General features: G+C 48.6%; 1 protein-coding gene across 2 annotated transcripts in view; it reads left to right on the forward strand.

Moving 5' to 3' along the window:
- PI4KA (phosphatidylinositol 4-kinase alpha) overlaps positions 1 to 21,367 on the forward strand; it is a 2,470,135-nt gene that overhangs the window by 939,237 nt on the left and 1,509,531 nt on the right. For both annotated transcript variants that reach the window (XM_069619956.1, XM_069619957.1), the window contains exons 21-22: positions 9,956 to 10,092; positions 10,526 to 10,659. In XM_069619956.1, the coding sequence (XP_069476057.1) occupies positions 9,956 to 10,092; positions 10,526 to 10,659 (271 nt within the window). The remainder of the gene's footprint in view (positions 1 to 9,955; positions 10,093 to 10,525; positions 10,660 to 21,367) is intronic.

Here is a 21,367-nt window from a genome sequence, read left to right on the forward strand (position 1 = left end):
TAACCTTTTACACCTTCTGTCTCACCCTGTCGGGCTTGGATCATTTCCTGATGTTGAAGACTTCGAATGTGCGTGGCTTTTTTTCTACAGACCTCCGCAGGACCACTTCGACTTATCAGCTTCCAAAGCACACTTCTTTATTTGCCCCAGTGCTTTCCGCTCTGGGTATTTTTCTGTATGTATCGAAGTTCAGCGTTCACGGTTTATTTTTCCTTTTTCTCAGGGTCAATTTCAATCACTTTGTTTTTACAGTTCATTCACTTTATCGCCATAAACTTTTCACGTTTCACTGAGACTTTCCAGTGGGCTACTTACTTTCGCCGGACCACTCCGTTACTCAGTATCGCTGACTTTACAGCTGTCATTACTTCAAGGTTCATTCGCAGGTCTGTATTTCTTCCCGTCTCATCCACACGTGTGCAGCCTTCAAGTGTGTGATATAATGTTGACACTTCAATCTTTCTTTAGCACACACCGTTCCCTCGCGTCACTTGCCGGCTGTGTGCATTTCTTTTTTGTGTTTACTGTCTTATAGTTTACGAGTCAAGGCTAGTACCACAGGCTTGGCCTCACCTCCCCAACTACGCCGTTCACCTGGGAGGGTTGCTGGTATCCTTGAAATACAATGCAGCCTTCTTGTTTGGGTTTCAGCCTTCTCCACATATCTCTTGCAGCCGTTTGGAGACAACAACCTCCTTCAGGGAACTCCTGGGTTTCTTAACCCGTGGCTCTCGTTCCTCGATCCATTGCTCTTCTACAGTAGGTTCGTCTTCTCCCAAGAAGTTCTGCTCGTACTCGTGTCCCACCTTGCTCAGAGTTTCTCTATGTTCCGTTTTTTTATCCGTGTGAGGAGAGCTAATTGGTATTGGATCTATGCACTTAGGATCAGGTGCCTGACTTTGCCTGACCCAATTAGTGGACACGTCCAATTCAATGTGTAAGAGTTAGCAGTCTTACTCTGTCACCCTCTTCCTCGGCCCAGTGTTTGTGTGAAAAAGGGGGTGGAGGTAGTTGGAATATTAGAAAATCCTATCAAATAGGAGGTATCATGGGGACTGTGAGGAACCTGAAGGTGTCTCACCCGCTAGTCCCCGGGGATCTGTCATCCAGTTGGCCAGGACACAGCCATCGCCATTGGATCCAGTTCCTGGGGGAGGACCAGTCCGGGAGGATCACCTGGATGAGGGGTCCTCAGGGAGTTCAAGTGGGACACCGACGGGTGAGATGCGATACCCCCTTCCCTATAACACCTTTTCCCCATGCTACCCCGTAGGATATTCACAAGTTCTACCCCCCCTTTTCCAACACGAACACGTTCCTACAGCGTGACAGACAATGGACTAACACCCAAGTCGTTTATCGGACATGTTCCAACACAAGGGTCAGGCAGAGTTAGGTAATTGACAATAAATATGCACACCTGACAGCCCTTTCCCTTCCCCACAGAGATAAAAGGCAGAGCACGAAAGCAGACTTCAAGCAAGGCTGAACGCACGAGGAAGCAGCTATTCCGAATCTGCAGTTCAAATGGAGGAGAAAGGCAGAGAAACCTGGAGGGTCGACGAGGAGGGGATTGGCTTTGCCCTTTTTAGCTCAGACCCGCAAAGCCTGCGAAAGGGAAATCATACGACCGGAAAGTCCAGCTGGCGTGTGGTGTGACAGTTGTCCACGGCACACAGGGCCCTCCTCCGCTGATAGCCAAAGCGGGGAGAAGTGCTTGCCGCTTTGCTGCCGTTCTTGTCTCCCGAGACAAGAAACTCCAACAGTTCTGCACAGCCGGTGAGTCGGAGAAGACCAATAGTAAAACCAAACTGTGCTGTGCCCAAGGTTGCAGGCGGCAACCTTGTTGAACAAAGAACTTGTGTAATTGACTTTTAAAGAAATCTGAGAAAAAGTTTCAGAAGCGGAGTGGTCTGGTGTCGTAGAGTACACTCATTGGAAGGCCTCTGACTGAAACCCTTTTTTGTGTTTGTTGAAACTACGAAAGCCCAGAGGCCTTAGGAAAGGCTAGTTTGAAGTGTCAAAGTGATCCTACAAGGGTTCAGTAAAAACCCCTCGTACACTCTAAAGTCTTTGACACATTGAGGAAAAACTGTGTGATGCTGGACTGTGGGCCGGTTTCTGAACTTAGGAAAAGGAAAGAAAAGCTAGGGGAAGAGAACCCCGCATTTCTGATGAAATGATCAAGTAATTAACTCTGTTAAGAATGGCTGTGTGAACCTGACGGAGGGATGCCAAGGGAAAAGCTAAGAGAAGTAAATCCTGCATTGTGAGGGAAAGGCCGTAGTGAACCGAGTTGAGGGAGGTTAACGTTGCAAGAAGTATCAGAGCCTGGCTGAGAGGGATCCAAGGGGCGAAGAACAGTCGCCCAACATGAAAAGATTGCCAAAGGAACTTTTGTCTGTTTATTGTTTTTGGTACAGCAGGCCTTGTAAGGCAAGACACTTTTGCAGGAAAGAGACTTGGCCCCGGAAGGTCTGGCTTCGTTGAAAGGAACTGTAATCTTGTGCTGGCCAGGACTAGGAGTGTGCTGTGCTCAAAGGTCCTGCCTTGTCCCGTGCTAAAAACGTGGGGAAGGGAGGCCCAGCTATACCATACTGACATATCATTTGGTGAACACTTCTTTCCTTTCTTGAGAACATTATCCCACACTATTTTGTAACTTAGCTGACAGGATTGGCAATAGGTTTTTTAGTATAGGCCCTTTTGTATTTGACAAGACGCCACTAGGACTGCTCTATTATTAATTGATGGTCGTAGCTTGCTCCCATCTTAGGTTTAGATTAGGTGTTTTTCCTCACCCATTCTACAGTTTAATAAACACCTTTGATCACTTGTGTCTGTCTTTACTGTTGCCACCATGAGTTCCTTACAGTACGGGAAATGGAGGAATACCACGTCCCGCCACGGGCTATCTCACCCCCACTCCCTGAAGACTCCTCACTCGGGTGATCCTCCCGCACTGTTCTACCCCCACGTTCTGGATCCAAAGGCGATCGCTGTGCGCGGGGGGGGGGAGAAGAGAGAGTGAGAGATATATATATATATATATATATATATATATATATCAATCTCCGGGTTCTAGCAGGTGAGACACCCTCTCGTTTCTCACAGGCCCCAGCCCCCGTACTATCTTGAATGAGGTTTACCTTATTCTTAGACCTTCACATGGGTGCCAAGTCCTAGACTCGCAGTGATGTTTATACCAGCTTGGTGTACTCTTCTGCCTAAGCATATGGTTTATTCTTGTCTGTTTGTTTTGCTTTCAGGGTCCCAGACCAGAGGTTAAGATTAATTCTAAACCTTCCAGCCATCACTTCTTTTGTTTTGCTATAGTCACCCTGATTGGGATGGGTATGCCCAGATGTGGGTCCCGTGCCTGCAGGGCCTAGAAACCCAAACTACTCCTCACTGGTAAGGAGTATGGTCTGTCTCATTTTATTAATGGCTTGGCAGTTGAAGAACAATGGTCTGAAGGGTTGCCCAGAGGATAAGAGTAATTCAATGGATTGCTTTTCTTCCATATATTCCTCATCATGATAGATATCCATCATCCAGCTCTGCTGTTCAGAAACTTGTCAACAGGGGGCATAGTGGACCGCGACTCGGCCGCCAATTGTCGATCCGTCTTGTCTGGCTCTCGGTCGATGGCTCTGGATGGGATGTCAGGCGTTGTAAATATACCAGGGGACTACGCCCCAAGCCTCAGCTTTTCCACATGCTTGCACGCTGCATCGGGAACATGACTCTAGTTTACTCGACGTTCTTATTGAATGATTTATTCTTCAAAACCTCGACGCAATGTCGTCCCACAGGGTTTCGGGCATCAAGCGATGCTCCGATTGTGAGGCCAAAATGTCTGACCGACCTCCATGACATCTGTCTATGGTGTCTGGGTGCTAGTCACTACATGGAGGCCTACGCGTCGTGTGCAAAGATGCAGCCGAAATCCATGCATGAAAGGGCCGGAAAATTGGCTTTAGGCCGACCTGTCACCAAGTCTCCAGGGCAGTCACTCATCCGGTCATCGGAGGCCGAGACTGAGGAGCCCCACCCCTGACAAGGCACGACATGGTAAGAAGGCCAAGAAACGGTCCCCTTCCAGGAGCCATTCTTCGTCATCTTCCTCACGCATGAAGAAGGGGCATCACTGCCATCGACGCAAGTCCAGCTCGTCGTCAGAACGAGGTTAGTGCTTGGTGGAGCTGACCACTCGAGAAGAGTGGGAGAGTTTTAAGACTTCTATGTTAAAAATGTTTAGACGCAAGCGGCTGAAGGTGCGGCTACGGCCCCCGACCAGCAAGCTTCGGCAGCAAAAGAGGCACTATGTGCTCCCGACCCCAAGCCAGCCACTCTGTCGACATTGTTGACGTTGAACGCGTCTTCGGGTGTTACGCCTGTCGGGAATAAGTCGCCGGAGCGCAGTAAGACTGAGGCTTCCGATGCCCATCGCTTACCCGAGCGTCCCTCAGTGCCGAAAGAACCTTTGGCCTCAAAAGCTTCAACTTCTAAACCTATCCTCAAGCCCTCTCTGTTGACAGTCGGCGATGGTTCATTTGTGCCACTGTCGAGATCGGGTTTCTTCGATTCCATGCATTCCATTTTTGGAGTCGAGGACCAAGATAACCCTGAGGACCCTGTCGACCCTGTTTACACGGGACCTGGCACATCGACTATTTCAATGACCAGGATGACCTGTCAGCCTTCCCAGCCGTTTAGCTGCCCCCAGGGCTCAGGTGCGACTCATGCACCTAGGGATATGTCCTTGTACATCTTGACCACCTTACACACACTGATGGCAGAAATCCAGCACCGACTACCTGCTGCTCCCACCCCTGTTCCGTCGGTTCCGGCAAGAGCCCTCTGAGGCCTTCGCAGGCTCAGCTGATGGTGCCTCATAAGGCTCATGTTACCCCTTGGGCATTGCCAATGGCGCTGCCCCTGTGGTGGAGGATGCATCTTCGACAGACGCTGACATGGATACCATCACAACCGGTACACAAACAGATGAGTAAGAAGATTAAGTTCCCGCGGATGGGGAATCCCCTGATGTTTATATGCCTTCCAGGGCCTCTCCGTCCGACGAGCTCAGGTCGTTCCACTCCATATATAAAGCTTCCAAGCTATTCAACCTGGTACTGGAAGAAAAGAAAACGGAAGGTTTCCTTTTTGAACGATGTGCGTCCTCTAAGAAGACCATTGTCTCAGTTCCCCTGTTGGATGACATATGAGTGGATGGCCTGGCTGTCATGAAGGCTCCTAATGCCACTCCTGCGAAAAGAGACCGGTTGGAGAAGAAGTGCTGGGTTCCAGACTAGGCCCCTAGGAGCCTCAGGTCCCAGCCCTCACCGGATTCTGTGGCCTCTGCCGCTGCTACAGAGAGATATTCCAACCCCGCTTCCTCATCTATGGTCCCTCAGGACCAAGAGGGAAAGGAGCTGGATGCAGTAGGAACATGCATCATCACAATGGTGGCATCTTCAACAAGGTCACCAATGTCCACGCCATCCTATGAAGATATTTATGGTATAAGTTGAGGCCCATCCTTGACTTCCTCCCTGACGATATGTAGGCCGAATTTCTAGCCCTGTTCCAGGAAGGTGAGGTGGCTTCTGATCACGCCATCACTGTCAGCCTCGACATTGCAGACTCTGCATTTCACCAGATGGGCAATGGTGTAGCCCTCCGTCAGCCATGGTCGGTTCAAGGCCACCAACCTTCGCACAGATGTGCAGACCAAAATAATCGACCTGCCGTTCGATGGCGACAGCTTGATTTGGAAAGGCAGTCAACAAAACTCTGCAGGCCACTAAGAAGGACAAGGAGACGGCACGCTCTCTGGGCACCCTTCATCAGAGGAGGCCATCCTTTCACTCCTCTAAAGGGAGAGACTCCATGTCGGCAAAAGGTTTAACCCCCACACCCCACTATAGTCAGCCCTCCTGCTCAACCACCCAGGAGGTTTATAGGGGACGCTCCTAGGATTACGCCAGTGGCACCCAGTGTCGTCACCCCCCCCCATCCAGGACGCAGACGCCAAAGCAGGCCTGAACCGGCACAGGACCCCACGCCCCCAATTCTGCACCCCAGTGGGAGGCCGATTTATGCGATTTGTCAATCAGTGTCAGAAGGTCTCCACAGATAAATGAGTGCTCAATGTCCTTCAGAAGGGCCACGCTCTGCAATTCCAGGACAAATTACCTCCCGTCACTCGACAAAAACTGCACATGGCACAGCTGCTAAAGGAGGTTCAAGTCATGCCACGTAAAGGGGCAATAGAACCGATCCATCAGCGGCTCCGGAGTGTACTCCAGGTACTTTCTGGTAAAAAACAAAGTCGGGAGGGTTGGGACTGATTCTAGACTTGTGATGACTCAACAAGTTCCTCAAATCCCAAAGGTTCAGGATGGTCACTTTGCTGCACGTGCTCGACCAGCTGGAGGAAGGTGATTTCTTGGCGACCCTCAGCTTGGAGGACGTTTACCTCCATATCCCCATTCTTCGCAAACACTGGAGGTTCCTGCGTTTTGTGTTCAAGGGCACCATTACCAGTTCAAGGCCCTGCCCTTCGGCATGAAATCAGCCCCAAGGGTATTCACCAAATGCTTGGCCCTGGTGACAGTAAATATGCAACGGATGATTAGCTCATCCATTCCCACTCTCATGTGCTAGCAGTCCAGCACACCGCAGGAACCTTCCAGGTCCTGGCTTCGCTAAGATTCTCGATAAACCATCAGAAGTTCTGCGTTGTGTCATCTTGGAACACACTCTTCCTGTCCTGAATGCCACAGTCACAACACTCCTGAGTTTAGCGACTTCCTCGGAAGAGATGGGTGAAGGCCATTCCGGGGAAGGTCCAATGGCTATCGACAGCGTCTGTTGCAACAGTCCGGTCCATTGAGGCCCTGCTGGGGATGATGTCCTCCTGCATCCACCTACTCTGCAGATGAGACTCCTTCAAGACCCCTTTTAGAATTTCTGGATTCCAGATGGCAGCAAATCTATGGCACATGGATTGACAAGATCGCTCTCAATCAAACATTCCGTCAAGCCCTGCAATGGTGGTCAGTCTGCCCACATCTTCCACAGGGCACTCCCTTCCAGATACCTGCATGTTAGGCGACAGTCCCATCCAACACCTCCTTAGAGTGTTGGGGAGCCCACAGAGGGCTCTGGCTTCCAGAGGAAAAGGAGTTGCACATAAATGTTCTCGAGCAGCAGCCTTAAGTCTTTTCAGCCTTTTCCTCCTTGGCTTCGGTGGAAGGTGGTGAGGCTCTTCAAGGACACCACCATGTTATACATCAGTTAATGGGGCAGACGCGCTGCCCCGCCTGTTCTCTCCCTGGAGGCACAGAATCTGTAGCATAGAGCCATTGCTCAACACATGTTCCTATTCCCATTTCACCTGGCAGGCTTCCAGAACACCATTGTGGACTCTCTCAGCAGGGAGCTGCATTCGTTGTGTAGCAACGAATGGGAGCTTCAGCAAGCGCAAGTGTCTCATCTCTTCAATGAGTTGTGTCTCCCTCAAATTGACCACTTTGTTACAGCCACCAACGCAAGGTGTCTACTAGGTATCCTCAGCCAAAGAGTCTGGGGGATTGCCTTCTTGTTTACTTGGGAGAGCCTCTTCTTGTATGCTTTCCCACCAATTTCAACTGCTGCTACGAGTGATCACACTGAAGACGTTGCCATTGATCCTCATTGCACTGGCATGGCCCAGGCAGATCTGGTACTCTGTGCCTCCATTTCTGGACTTCCTCTCCAGTCTGTGCCTCCACTTCCGGACTTCCTCTTCAGAGGAGGAGAGTCAATCCTGCACCACGACCCAGCGTTTGAGTCTCACAGCCTGGCTCCTGCAGCCCTAGAATTTGGACACTACATGCTGCTTTTCGAATGCATGAAGATTCTAGCAAAGGCCAGGGCCCCCTCTATGCTTACTTTTTACAAACACAAATGGAAGCAGTTCAGTGTTGTGCCGAACATGTAACATATCTCTGCTGCTTGTGACAGTGACACAGCTTCTTCCATACCTGCATTTGCTGGCCAAGGCGGGCCATGCCCATGCATCTATCAGGGTACACCTGTCTGCCATATCCCAGTACACCTAGACAGCAGACCTGAGGTCGTGCAGGCTCGTTAATGAGTTCCTCACGGGCCTCTTCAGAACATTCCCTCCAGTGAAGATTCCTGCACGGCCGTGGGAGCTAACAGGGTACTGTACAGACTAATGGGCCCTCCGTTTGAACCAATGCATCAAGCCCCTTTGAAGTTTCTGTCATGGAAGACCACCTTCCTAGTGGCTATCACCTTGACCAGGCAGGTCGTGGAAATACAGGCTCTCTTGTAAACCCCTAGATTTTTCGTTCCACTCAGCTAAGGTGGTTTTGCAGACTTATCCCTCCTTTATGCCAAAGGTACTGTCAGACTTTCATCTAAACGAGCCTTTGGTGCTACCAGTTTTCTTTGTGTATCCATCTTCGCTTGCTGAGGGTGTTGCATTCACTGGACTTAGTGTGTGCCCCGAAGTTTTATGATGCATGCACAAAGGACATTCAAAATACTTCTCAGCTTTTGTTCAATTTTAGAGATGTGGAACATGTGAAGGCCCTGTCTCCAGGTGGCTCTCTGGCTGTATCATGCATTGCCATTGTTTGGCCAACAGATCACTTCAAGGACGGTTGAGAGCCCATTCTACCAGAGCCATCGCAGCGCCTGCAGCATTTTTCTCTGGTGTTCTCCTGCTCGACATCTGCAGGGCAGCTACATGAAGGTACACCCACACCTTCACGAAATCCTACCTTTCCAGGGAGGAGTCCCGAGTCGACCAAGCAGTGCTGTGCAACCTGTTTGTTTGAGAGTCTGTTCCAGGGGTAAGTGTATTGCTTCTGTGAGCCTTGCCTCCTGTGGTTGTGTATATGTACTGCTGTGTAAGCGTTATTCATGAGCATATGAATCCATGCCACACCCCATGCTGGAGAAGGAACACGTTATTTACCTGTTACTCTTGTTCTCCAGCATAGGTCTTGCATGGATTTCCATGTGAACCCTCCCTCCCTCCTTCCCCTGTCTGGCTCTTCTTGGTTCATACTGCCACTTCACGTGCGCGGCCAAATCTGAAGATGGCCACCAGGGGTGGAGCTTAGAAGGATGAGTGTCATTGACTGGGGCAGTATGACCCAAAGTGACACTGATAGGTTATAGAGGAGACAAACCGTTTTTAGCCTGACGAAGGGGAATATTCATGAGCATGTGAATCCATGCAAGACCCATGCTGGAGAACAAGAGTTAAAGGTAAGTAACTTTTTCCTTGCCTAGATTTAGGAAAGTAACCCTGTAATACACAGATTCTTCCAATCTACAGTTACCATTCAAGTCACTGCAATGTCCACCGTTGCTCTCATCAGATCATTAATAATTGGGTAGATTAGGTTACACGGGCTGTAGATTAATACTAGTAGAGCGCAAGTGATCCCCGTTTTATATTGCACAATATATAGTCAATTAAATGTAACTTGGTGACAGATGACCACCTAGTGGTAGTTGTGATGCATTGATTGCCAACGTGTTACATTGTTCATAGTATGTCAACATGTATTTAAGGCTCGTTTTGATTCTTGTTTCTTTCTTTCTCCTTCTTTCTTGCTTTCGCTCTTTCTTTTGCATTTTCTTTTTCTTTTGCTCTTTCTTTTGCTCTCTTGTTCTTTCTTTTGCTATCTTGTTCTTTCTTTTGCTCTTTAGCTCTTTCTTTCGCTCCATATTTAAGCTGTGCATCTCACTTCCCCTGCCCTTGAATCTTTGGGAACCTGATCACCATATACTGGTCGAGCAGGCTAAAATGTCTACCAGATTTACTTGTCAACTAGTCTGGCCTGTCTACCACTGGTAGTCGAGCAGGAGAGCCAATACCAATTTTTTATTCTTATAATTGATCTTATTCCATCTCTTCTCACAGGACTTTGGCCAGAGGAGTGGTACGAAGGGGTCTGTGAGATTGCAACCAAATCCCCACTTCTTACGTTTCCAAGCAAGGAACCTCTTCGCTCAGTGCTTCAGTACAACTCGGCTATGAAAAACGACACTGTCACATCGGTAAGAACACACTCGTGGCTTCTTTGTATTTCTTCCTACTCCTGCCACCAACCTTAGCCCATGTGTCCACATCGCTGGATTGTAAGGCGAATTAGAAACGCTCCCGTTACTATGTCCTGCCTCAATTGGACTGTGAATTCTTAAAGTGGGTGTGATCATTATCGTGTATATATTTGCTTGTATCAATTCTGGAAAGTTAATAATGGCAAGTAAAAAGCTGAAACCTAGTTCCCGCTTTAATTTATTCCTGGCAATGGAGAACACAGGTACGCAGCACATTTCCCGGCTATGCAACATTTACTCCCCCTGGACTTCCTTAAGTATGTACATGAAAAGGAAACTTTGAATAAGAAGAATGAGGCACTTCTGTGTATATTTATGCAGGGGCCATATTGAGCCTATATATGCTAATGTTGCCGTTTCCTCCATGCAGGCTGAATTGAATGAATTACGCAGCACCATCATTAACTTGCTGGATCCGCCTCCAGAGGTCTCTGCGCTCATTAATAAGTTGGATTTTGCAATGTCCACCTACCTTCTCTCAGTTTACCGCTTGGAGTATATGAGGTAGGTCCTGCATCAGCTTGGAGTGTTGGGGCTTGCATGAGATACTCTTCAGGGTGGCATTGTGTTGGTTGCTTAAATTTCACCTACAAATAAAAGCTAGGAATGAGCCGAGTTGGTCGGGCACCCAAAACAAAGGGGTTTGTGAAAAGCAGGGCGTGTGTTCCCCCCACATGCAGTTGTATCTAGGCCTATTATCTTTCCAAGATCAGTACAAGGAGTTCAGTTTTTTTAAAACATTTGTTTATTCATTTTTTTTAATGTGCAGAGAGATCAAAGTACAATGTTAACGATCACCAGCATAATTGTACAACTTTAAGAGTAGGGTACATCGAACAACATATACTACCCAGCATTCACTTCCAAGAGGGTTAAAACATAGTCTACGTATTTGCTGACTTGGATAGTTTACATAGTGGTTAGAGCAGCATTTTATTTTTGGTGTTATGGTTCCTTAGCTTTCTGGGTGCCCTACACCTTTTGCTTGCATTCTTCTTTATTGGCTCCCCTTGTCTCGCCATTTCCTTTTCTGTGGCACTGCCCTTAGTAACCCATATGCACCTTTCCTGCTCGTAGCACCCATGCAGGGCTCTTCCCCATCATTCTTGTCATCGTTCTAGCTAGTTGAACTGACTGCTTGCTCGCTTCCTCTTCGCCCCAGTTGCTGAGCACCTGGTAACGTCCTTCTGAACCAAGTGCATAAGGCAGTGAATCTGCCTTATGCACTTGCTCTTCATGGCATATGCACATGCTCTTCATGGCTTGTAAATTAAATGTTAACGCTGTTGCTTCGCCTGAATGTTGTGGAAAGTCATGGATCACCTTCAGCTGTTACCTTCATCGTGGAACTGTGTCCCTGCTTGAATGGCTGTACCCTCCTGGGCAGACTGTTGACCCTAGCTGGGTTCTTCCGTTCCCAGGTCACTGTCTTCATTGCTGCAGAGGCTTGTGCTTTACGGGTCATTCCACCAGGTGTCTTCTTTATTGGGCCTTCTTTGTTTTAATCCTTGCTGAGTTGTGGGTTTGAGTAGTTAGTCAGAGACATTCACCTACTGCTGGCGGGACCTAGACCCCCTTACCCAAGGTCACCTGTGCACGCAGTTCCAGGGCCAAATACAAAGCGAGCAGCACATGGGGTTCTGTACTGAGGTCCTCATCCAGTAGTTGATTAACTTTGCTGAGGTACCATGGGTTCAGGGGAGAGGTGGGGTTGGAATGCCCCCCGCTCTACTGTTGCTCTTCATTGTCTGGAGTGAGATGTGTGCTCCCTCTGCAACCAGCTGTTCCAGGCCTGCTGGTCCTCAAATGTTGGCCGGAACTCTTCTTAGGGTGTTCCTTAGGTCCCCTCCCTGTCTGGTTGGCTATCCTGCTGCTTATGTGTAGTAAAGGGAGAATGTGCCTGATTTCCCCATATAACCACAGTAGACCTATATGATTTCTCATAGATTCCTATTTGAGAACCTTTTCAATCTCTTTACACTCATTTTAAGTGACTTACCAATCTATTTACGATTTACGATAATTGAGACATTTTTTCCCTCGTCCCCATGTGGGTTTTAGAACAGAGACTGTAATTTTAGATGGTACAAGGGATTTCTATTATAGAATTTAATATAGCAAACTACTGCAGTTCTGTACCATCGGAAGGAATTGTATTATTGTAATCACTTGCGGTTGCATTGTTTCCATTTTTAGGGGTAAACTGCGACCTATTCAGGCCCAGTACTGTTTGAATTATTTTAGTGACAATTTCGTTAACCCTTTAGGCGGGTTTCCTATAATGCCATGTCTGTGTATTTTAAAGTTAAAGTACTTATTTGACAGATTTATTTTTAACTGCATTGCAATACTTTATCAAATTATAGATACATGTTTACAGTATATTATATTTGGTGTATTTTATTGCATAGGTTTATCGGACTAATTGTACTTTCGTACTAGCCCATTGTCTCCTAAAAGTGAATCCTGACTGCTATGTTTTGGTCTAACTTGGACTCCCTGTGCTCCCACTAAGGAATAGTTCTCTTTACACCCCTCACCAGAGGGTAATGGAAAAACCTACCTAACAATAATGTGTATAGGTTCCTGTTCTGTCATTTCCCTTGTTGCCTTCCTTCCCTGCAGATCGTATGCATCCAGACCACAAGTACGGAAACTGCTCTACTGAACACCCATGTTGAGAGCATGATGACTTGCTCTCAAATCTTGATTCCAACTCTCCTTCCATTCTTATTCTTCTGCCTTTCACACGGTCAATCATGACAACCTGACTAATCGGATCTGTGACACCTTTGGCGTCACAGGCCTGGCACTTGACTGGTTGACCTCATTCCTCTCTGACAGTCCGTCCCAGGTTCAACTGGGCCCTTTTCTCTCCCCTATCACACTCTCCACCTGCAGCATCCCTCAAGGTTCTATACTCTCGCCGTGGCTCTTCAACATCTATGTCGCTCCTCTGGCCCACCTGATCTCCTCCTTCTCTCCTCACTTCCAGTGTTATGTTATGTAGATGTAGATGACTCCTTAAAGCTTCCCTCTGCTGTCTCCTCTTCCTCCTCTCTCATCCCTGACTGTCATTCAAGCATGGTGAGCTGCCAATGATCTCTGCCTTAATGCCAGTAAGACTGAGATCTTTCTCATTGGGACCCCTGCTCCCTCTTACCCTCTGGCCGACCTCTATGGGCCTCCTGCCCTCTCCCTCTTGTGAGGCTTAAAACCATGGCATCATCTTTCACTCCTCTCCCTCCTCCTCTCCTCACATTGCAGACGTTGCCAAGAAGACCCACTATCAGCTGCACCTCCTCAGAGACATTCTCTCTCTCCTTACCTTTCCCCAGGAACTCGATGTCTCCAGAGCTCTGGTGCTCTACAGACTGGACTACAGCAGCAACTTTTTTCTCAATCTTCCTTTTTCCTCCCTTCGCCCCCTTCATCTAATCCAGAAAGACTTATCCTTGGCCTCAAGCCCAGGGATTGCATTTCTGCAGCCCTAAAATATCTCCACTGGCTCCCGGTTGCTACTAGGATCAAATTCAAGACTCTCTGCCTCATCCACAAGGCTTTCTGGTGCCTGCGACCCCGCTATATCCAACTTTCACTTCCTAAATACCTCCCTGCTAGAGACCTTCTGTCTTCTAGATCCAACTCTCTACAGATCAGGCGTTTCTCTAAGCACAGAGTTTGGGGGGGGAAATAGATCCCTCTCCTCTGCAGGATGCTCCCTGTGGAATGGTCTCCCTGCCCCTCTCATGCTTGAGCGGGATCTCCTTAAATTCCGGAGGCTCCTCAAGACCCTCCTTTTCTCTTCTTCCTTCCCTCTCCCCCCTCCCCTGCTAACACACCCATCTGCCACAGTGATTGGCTGCCTGGTTCTCTCGGAGGTCTACAGGGCACTAGCCCCCCTCCCCTTCCAGGCCACCCCCCTCCTCACAATTAGCATGTGGACCCTGCACCACATGCAATTCCCTGGCACTTGCCCTAGCACTTGCCTAGCCCCTGTTCCCCACCCCCTCTTCCATCTCCCACCTTTCACTTGCACTCTCTCCTCTTGACCTTGCACTACTCTCCCTATCCTAGCACTTTGCATTTGCGCAGACTGGCTCTCCCCCCTCCTCCCTCTCCCTTCTTGTTGCTGCACTTGCACTATCTATATGTCACAAGGCCTAGTAGGACCGTTATTGTTCTTTCTCCTATGCCCCCTCCCCCCCCCCCCTTTGTTTTATGGCGCCTTGAAACATCATTTGTTCTACATGCGCCTTACAAATGTCCAATACATAAAAAATAATTATGATCTGTTGTTCCTTTGTGCCTTTCTACTGTGATTCCTGTGTGTGCTTGCAATGTTCTTTGTTCTTACCTTTGTACATCTGAAAAATGTTTTCATTTTGTGGTGGTGGTTTTGTGTGTTGTGGTTGCATTGTTCATTTTATAACTGTCTTTTCCCTGTTATAATGGATTCCTGCCTCCCACAGATTCCTCAGCTATGACAATCCTATCCACAGCCCAGAAACATGTCTGCTGCCAGGGGAGTATATATAGAGGTCCTGCGCCCTGTGACCTCAGTTCCCTTTTTCCATGCACTCTGTTCTCTTTGGGAACATGCCTATCAAGTTTTGAATTTTTATCTACGCCATGCCTAACCCAGCAAAGGCCTCGATCTTCAAGGTGTGCGTGGACTGCAACAGACAGATGTCTATATTGGGTCAGCACCCGTTTTGCTTCGACTGCTTGGGCGAAGAGCACGACACCCAGGATTGCGGTCGTGTCAGTCCAGGCACCCCAAGGCCCCCTGGGAGCGGGCAGCAAGGATGTTCACCTACATTCACAAGATGAAGGGCAAAGTCATGAGGTCTCATTTGAGAATGTGCGGTGCAGAACACCGATCGGAGGAGGGGTTGTCTCTTCGCAAGGAATAGGATAAATAGAAGAAGCAGGATTGCAAGTGATCCCACTCTCCGAGCGGATCCCCACACTGGCATTTTTCCTCCTCTTCAAAGAGCCACTGCTCCAGAGGAGGTGGCTCAAGTACCTTTTCCAAACCAATCCTCCACCCCATAGAAATGGGAGCAGTTTTGCCTCAGGATGCTAGACAACTTCACCAAGGCGCCGGCAGCTTCGGCCTTGGCACCGTTGGCTCCGACCATGGTGCTGTTAGCCTCAGCGCTGTCCCACTGGTTCTTATGGGACCGGCAGGATACACATTGGGGATCACTCCCACACGCCTACGGGCTCAGGCCTGGACCCTAAGAGGGACAAAGCTCTCCCATGCTGCTAGACTCTGCCTTCGGGTGTCCAGATCTCGGCACTAGTTCTGTCTTTGGCATCGTCGGCTCTGCTGGGTCCCCTTCTGGAATATGCTCCTCTCCCTTTAAACCATTCATATGCAAGATGTTTGACATCTACGATGAAGAGGGAGACTAGGGGCCCTTTCGGTAGAAAACTTTGGTCCCCGGAGATGAAAGTGACTTCCCAGAGGAGTTCTATGAGGGAAGCAGAGGACGTCTATGGACTGGCCTCGGAGCTCCAGGAGGCGAGTGTTCTAGATACCTATCCTGAGATGGACATTCTTCCATCACCCACCTCAGGTAGCCCTCGGGCGTCTTTTCAGAGGCTGATGGTTAAGGTGGCTGAGACACCAGGGATTTCTGCTCCATCCAGGCCCAAGATGCAATTCGAATTGATGCATATCCTGAATAAAGGCCCCAGAGGGAAAACATTGCTAACCTTAATGTGGCAGCAGTGGAGTCTGTACTAGAGGTGTTGGAGAGCCCCACCATTGCAGCTTCTGTTGATGGGGAGCTGGCTAAAAAGCATCATCCTGCCCCCTCTGATCCGGATTTCTTGTTCACTGTCTGTCCTGAGAGCTTAGTGGAGCTTTATGGGGAGAGCTTTGTGGTGCAGGCTGCGACTGCGAACCTGAAATCATCCACTGTTCCTTCTTTTCCACTTCACAGGGAGAGTAAAAGGCTGGATGCCTGGAGAAAGGTTTTTGCATCAGGAAGTCTCACCATTCATGTGATTAACGCTTCTTGTACCTTGGCGAAGTTCTGTTTGGGTCTCTGCTGTTCAGTGACGAATGCTGCTGAACACATCCCAGAGGGAGTTGAAAAACCAAAGGGTGTCTCACTGCTCAGTCCCTGGGAACTGTCATCCAGGTGGCCAGGACATGGCCATCGCCTTTGGATCCAGTTCCTGGGGGTGGACCTTTGCGGGAGGATCCCCTGGATGAGAGGTCCCTGGGGAGTGGAAGAGGGGCACCCGGAGGAGAGACGCACTATCCCCTTTTCCATTTCCCTATAAAACCTCCATGTTCCAGGTTCCATCTAGGAACTTTACCCACCCCCGAACCCCCACTTTCCTACACACTCTCTGCTGCATGGCCAAAGTGCTTCAGGGAAAGACAGACTCACACACAGCCAGTCTGTTTGGCATGTCCCAACATCAGGGTCAGGCAGAGTCCGGCATTTAGCCTTAACAACGCATACCTGAATCCTGTTACCTTTCCCCACTGGGATAAAAGGCTGAGCATGTGAGCACCAGGAGAGCAAGGCGAGAAGGGCAACCAAAGCAAGCAAGACTAGCAGAACGGAAGGGCAGGAAATCCCGGGAAGGCAACGCGACCATGAAAGCAGAGCAGACGGGACCAGGAGGCGAATGAAAGGCTGTGGTCATACAAGCTGCGGGTGAAGGTCACTGCAGAATCCCAGAGGGACAACTCCCTGCTACTGCAGAAGGTCACAGCAGTACCTCCTTCATGTTCGATGTGAGGACTTCAAAGGAGGTATGCAGCACTGGGCCAAAAGCCTTCACTAGTCTGAATGTCTCGATATACCGTATCAACTGCTGCCGGTGAATGAAATCGGAGACCGTCTTGTGTTGATAAATGAAAAGGACATTAACGTTTGACGTGCTCGTTGGGTTGACGAGAAACCGTGAGCAAAAGCACATTGTAGCAAGAATGAAGAATGCCGATATTGTACGTGGCAGAGAAGCCGCGAAAGAAATATGAAGCACTTGAGAGTGTAACCGAGAGAGGAGGCAAATGGTCAAAGTGGTCATAGGAGGGTAAAGTCAAGCAAACAAACCCCCCCCTCGTACAGTCGAAAGTCTTTGACAAAAGGTGAAACAAAGTTTAAAACTAACCTAAGGAATTATTAGCCCTATGATGCTAGGAGAGAGAGAGAGAGAGAGAGAGAGATACATTTGAACTGTATGCAGTATTGTGGGTTCCGCATAGGACAGCAGCCATGAGAAAAAGAAGCCCGATTGTTGAAAATAAATGCACTTGCTACAATTTAACAGAGTGAACTAGCAAGACGTACTTTGAAGTGAAAGATTGCAAAATAACAAGTGTGATGCTAGCAGTTTGAAGACTTCAGCCTTTCAGATGTATAACGACCTTGTCTTTGGGAACCATGAAGTATATACACTGGGTCAAAGAAAGGATGAGAACTCTGAGAGAATCTCTAAACTCCCATTGACTCCTCGCCCTGGTATGATTGTAATCCAAAAATCCGGAGTGCAGGAGGGATTCCGGCAAGCAGTTCTTACTTGAGCTGCAGTTATGGGGGTGATGGTAACAAGGTTATTATTATGTGGCAGGAAAGTATCTGGAGCGTACCTGTTATGGATTGTCAATCTGCTGTAATTGGGGGTGGGGGGGCTACACAACCATTTAGCCTCAGGGTTTGTGCTACCGTCTTGATCAATGTATGGGGACCGGTGTCAACGGGATTAGTTGCACTCACAGTTACTGGAATTTTAAGAAGTCAAAAGCCCATAGGTGAAATGGCGTAGTAAACATAAATACTTAAACTCTAATCTAATAATTAGTAGTGTTGCTTAACCATCCATGGAACCTTGGGTAATCTCCTTTCGGTGGCCGTAGTCTTCCGTTTCATAGAAAAAGTTCTGGGGCAACTGCAGCAGAAATAAGCTTCCAAATGCAGGTAGTATTATGCGATTGAAAGACGCGCATTTCAGGATGTGCTTCGCTTTAAATAATAAGTCAATATCCAGTTCCCACAACATTTTGGAAAAGAACGGGAAACAATGACCGGCATTGTTAAATGGTAAAAGTTCACCGTGGACCATTACATTTGGTCCAGCGAGGCTTCCAAAACCTACCCATTATCAAAAAGGAAGTAGGAGTCCTTTGTCTAGTGTCAGGTGTACTAACGCTGACAGCGCCCGATCGAGGGAAGCCAGAACTGCCTACATAGGAAGGTCTGAGCCAGTGGAGAGGGGCCTGAGTGAATCGGTGAATGTGCACCAAATATTTGTTTAAAAAGACATTAAGAGCTACTGAGTATTATAAGCTATTAGAACTTATAAAGTTAACTGAACTGTGATTTGAAGGCTACACTGACCGCGACAAAGGGATGCCAAGTGAAAGCAAGGGAAAGTGAATCACATGTTTTTGTAAAGTGACTGAACAGTGGTGTAAAGACAAAGGTGAACCCAACGGAGGGTTATCACGAGAAAGCCGGGGAAGAGGGGAATCCTGCATGGTTAGAGCATAGGAAAAGTCTTGTGATGCCAAGCAAAAGAAATTGATTCGAAGGATCCTGCCTTTTCTGAAGAAACTGCTTCCTGATGCCTATAGACTCAAGTGGTGCTCACAGTCATGCCACTATTCCGTCTTGTCCCGTGATGTACTGTGGGGAAGGGAGTGCACTAATTCAGCAGTCCGGAACTACGGAAACCCTCTTGGACATTTCAGTTTGCACTACACTATTTTGTTATACATATCATTGTCCCACACTCTTTTGTTATATAGAGTGAGGATTTGGCATTAAGTTTATTAGTATAGGCCATTTTGTTTTGACAGGACACCACTAGGAAAGCGTTTTCATTACTTTGATGGTCGTAGCTTGCTCCCATCTTAGATTTAGGTTTAGATTAGGGGTTTTTCTCACCCATATACTGTTCAATAACCACCCTTGGATTGTACTCCTTGTGTTTGTTGTACTTCTGATAACCATGCCTTCCTAACATGATGACCAGGCTAAACTCCTGGACGTGCTTTTGAGAGCCAGAACCTGTTAGGGGCTAAAGCTGATGACACCCTGCAGACATTTCAGTCATCAAAGGTCACGTTGAAGTCCTTGGAACTAGCTGTGCAACAACCCGTTATCAGGTAATATTATCCCCATAAATAATGTTGCCTTACATATTGTCGCCGGGAAACGGAACAGGCAACATTATTTCCGGGATAATATATTGGGTAAATGGGAGCGGATGGTTGCAGGGGTGTCCCGCACAGGTTCCATGTGGTAATATTGCAGCAAAAAAAGATGCCATACTTGTATGGCGACATTTTTGCAAGGATATTATCACATGGAACCCTTTGGCAAGATGTAGGGGCTTTTGTCCCTCAGCCTCCTATGTTCTGCCAAATCCATAGCAGGCACCCCCCGGAAGACTGCACGGAAGATGCTTACCAAGTGCTAGAGGTTGAAGTGCCCCTAGATGGGGAGCGGCTGCGGCCACCATTCCCTCTGCACCACAATGACTCTCTTTGAGGTCTTCTACTATGATTCCCCTGAGAGGGGAGGCTTTCCCTGTTCAGCACAGAATGGTCCAAAACCACGTCCTATTCTTGGGCCTTGCAGGCCATTCAACAGGGATGCTGCCTACTTTTTTTGGAGCATCCTCCAGACCATTGCCCTCACACTAATTCTTTTGCTCGGGAACCCGTCCTCCTGGAGGAGGTCCATCAGCTTCTCTCAAAGAGTGCAATAGAACTGGTACAGCTTTCCTCAGGAGGGAGTGTAGTCGTGTCTTTCCCTACCTGGACGACTGGCTCGACCAAGCTCGCTCCCCTAACCTAGTGTCAGAGCACCTGGTCTGCAGGGTTCCATGTAATAATGTCCCCGCAAAAATGTCTCCTGACAAAAAAGTCGCAGTTTTTTTGCAGAGACATTATTACATTGAACATGCAGAGGGGATACCCCCACAAACCCCAAATCTTTTTTTTTTGTTACAGGGGGAGCAGGGGACAACCCCGCAACCCGTCCCCATACATAATGTCACCCTATATAATGTCCTCAATGGCTTTTCCCGGCCACATTATGTATGGGGACATTATTACTTGATACCCTCTGCAGATGCAGTGTGTTGCACAGCTTCCGTAAACTTCAAAAAGTTTCAGGTTTCGCTATCCCAGTCCCTCCGATTAATCAGAGTGGTATTGGACACTCCCTTGGGCAGAGCTTTCCTGCCCAAGGATCGGGTGGTAAACCACTTTTGAATGGTCAATGCCCTACAATCCCAGGAAATAGTCTGGCCTTGGCTTTTCTGCGCCTTCTGGGCCTGCATCCTAGTGGTCCCAGAGGTGAGGCGGTGCATGGAATCGCTTCAGTGGCTTCTCAGTTTTCAGTGGTCGCAGTTTCAGGGGCACATGTCAGACCTTTCCCAGGTATCGGACCAAGTGGCTCAGGATCTTGCGTGGTGGGCCTTGCAAGACCTCTTGCTGAGAGACGCATTGTTTCGCCAACCTTGCCCCCATGTGATGGTGGTCACAGGCGCATCTCTGACTGGTTGCAGCGCTCACCTGTCGGACCCAACAGTGAGCAAACTGTGGTCTCCCACAGTGTCTCGGGAACACATGAACTTGCTGGAGCTGAGGGCGGTCAGGCTGACCCTGGTCGCTTTCCTCCCTTCTGGAACACAAGAGACTGCTGATCCTGACAGACAACACTGTGACTATGCACTACCTCAAACAAACAAGGCTGTGTCCTTGCCTCTTTGTAGTTAAGCAATGCGACTATGGTTCTGGGCTCTGGAGAACAGTGTCTCTCTGACGGCGATTCATCTTGCCAGCAGAGAGAATGTTACAGCCTGTGCCTTCAGCAGACAGACTTCAGCCTCCCACGAGTGGGAGCTCTGCCAGGAAGTTCTGGAAGACTTTCGGGGGACTCCTCAAGTGGGCCTCTTCCCTTCCAGTGTCAACGGGAAGAGCGAGTTGCTCTGCTCCAGGGAATTTCCTCATCCGGGAGCTCTGTGGGACGCGCTGATGGTCGAATGGACCTTTGATCTCCTTTGTGCTTTCCCGACGATCCCAGTCATTCCACTGGTTCTCAGTAAATTTCACCAGTTTGCTCAGACCATTGGGCACGGATGCGTTGCAGTCAACTAAATGGCCTGGTTCAGTGACTCTGCTGAGGCCAACGTCGGATCAGTGTGGTCACACTCACTTTGGCCCAATATC

The sequence above is a fragment of the Ambystoma mexicanum genome, chromosome 10, assembly GCF_040938575.1.
Source record: "Ambystoma mexicanum isolate Mex_15411 chromosome 10, UKY_AmexF1_1, whole genome shotgun sequence".
Classification (NCBI taxonomy): Eukaryota; Metazoa; Chordata; class Amphibia; order Caudata; family Ambystomatidae; genus Ambystoma; species Ambystoma mexicanum.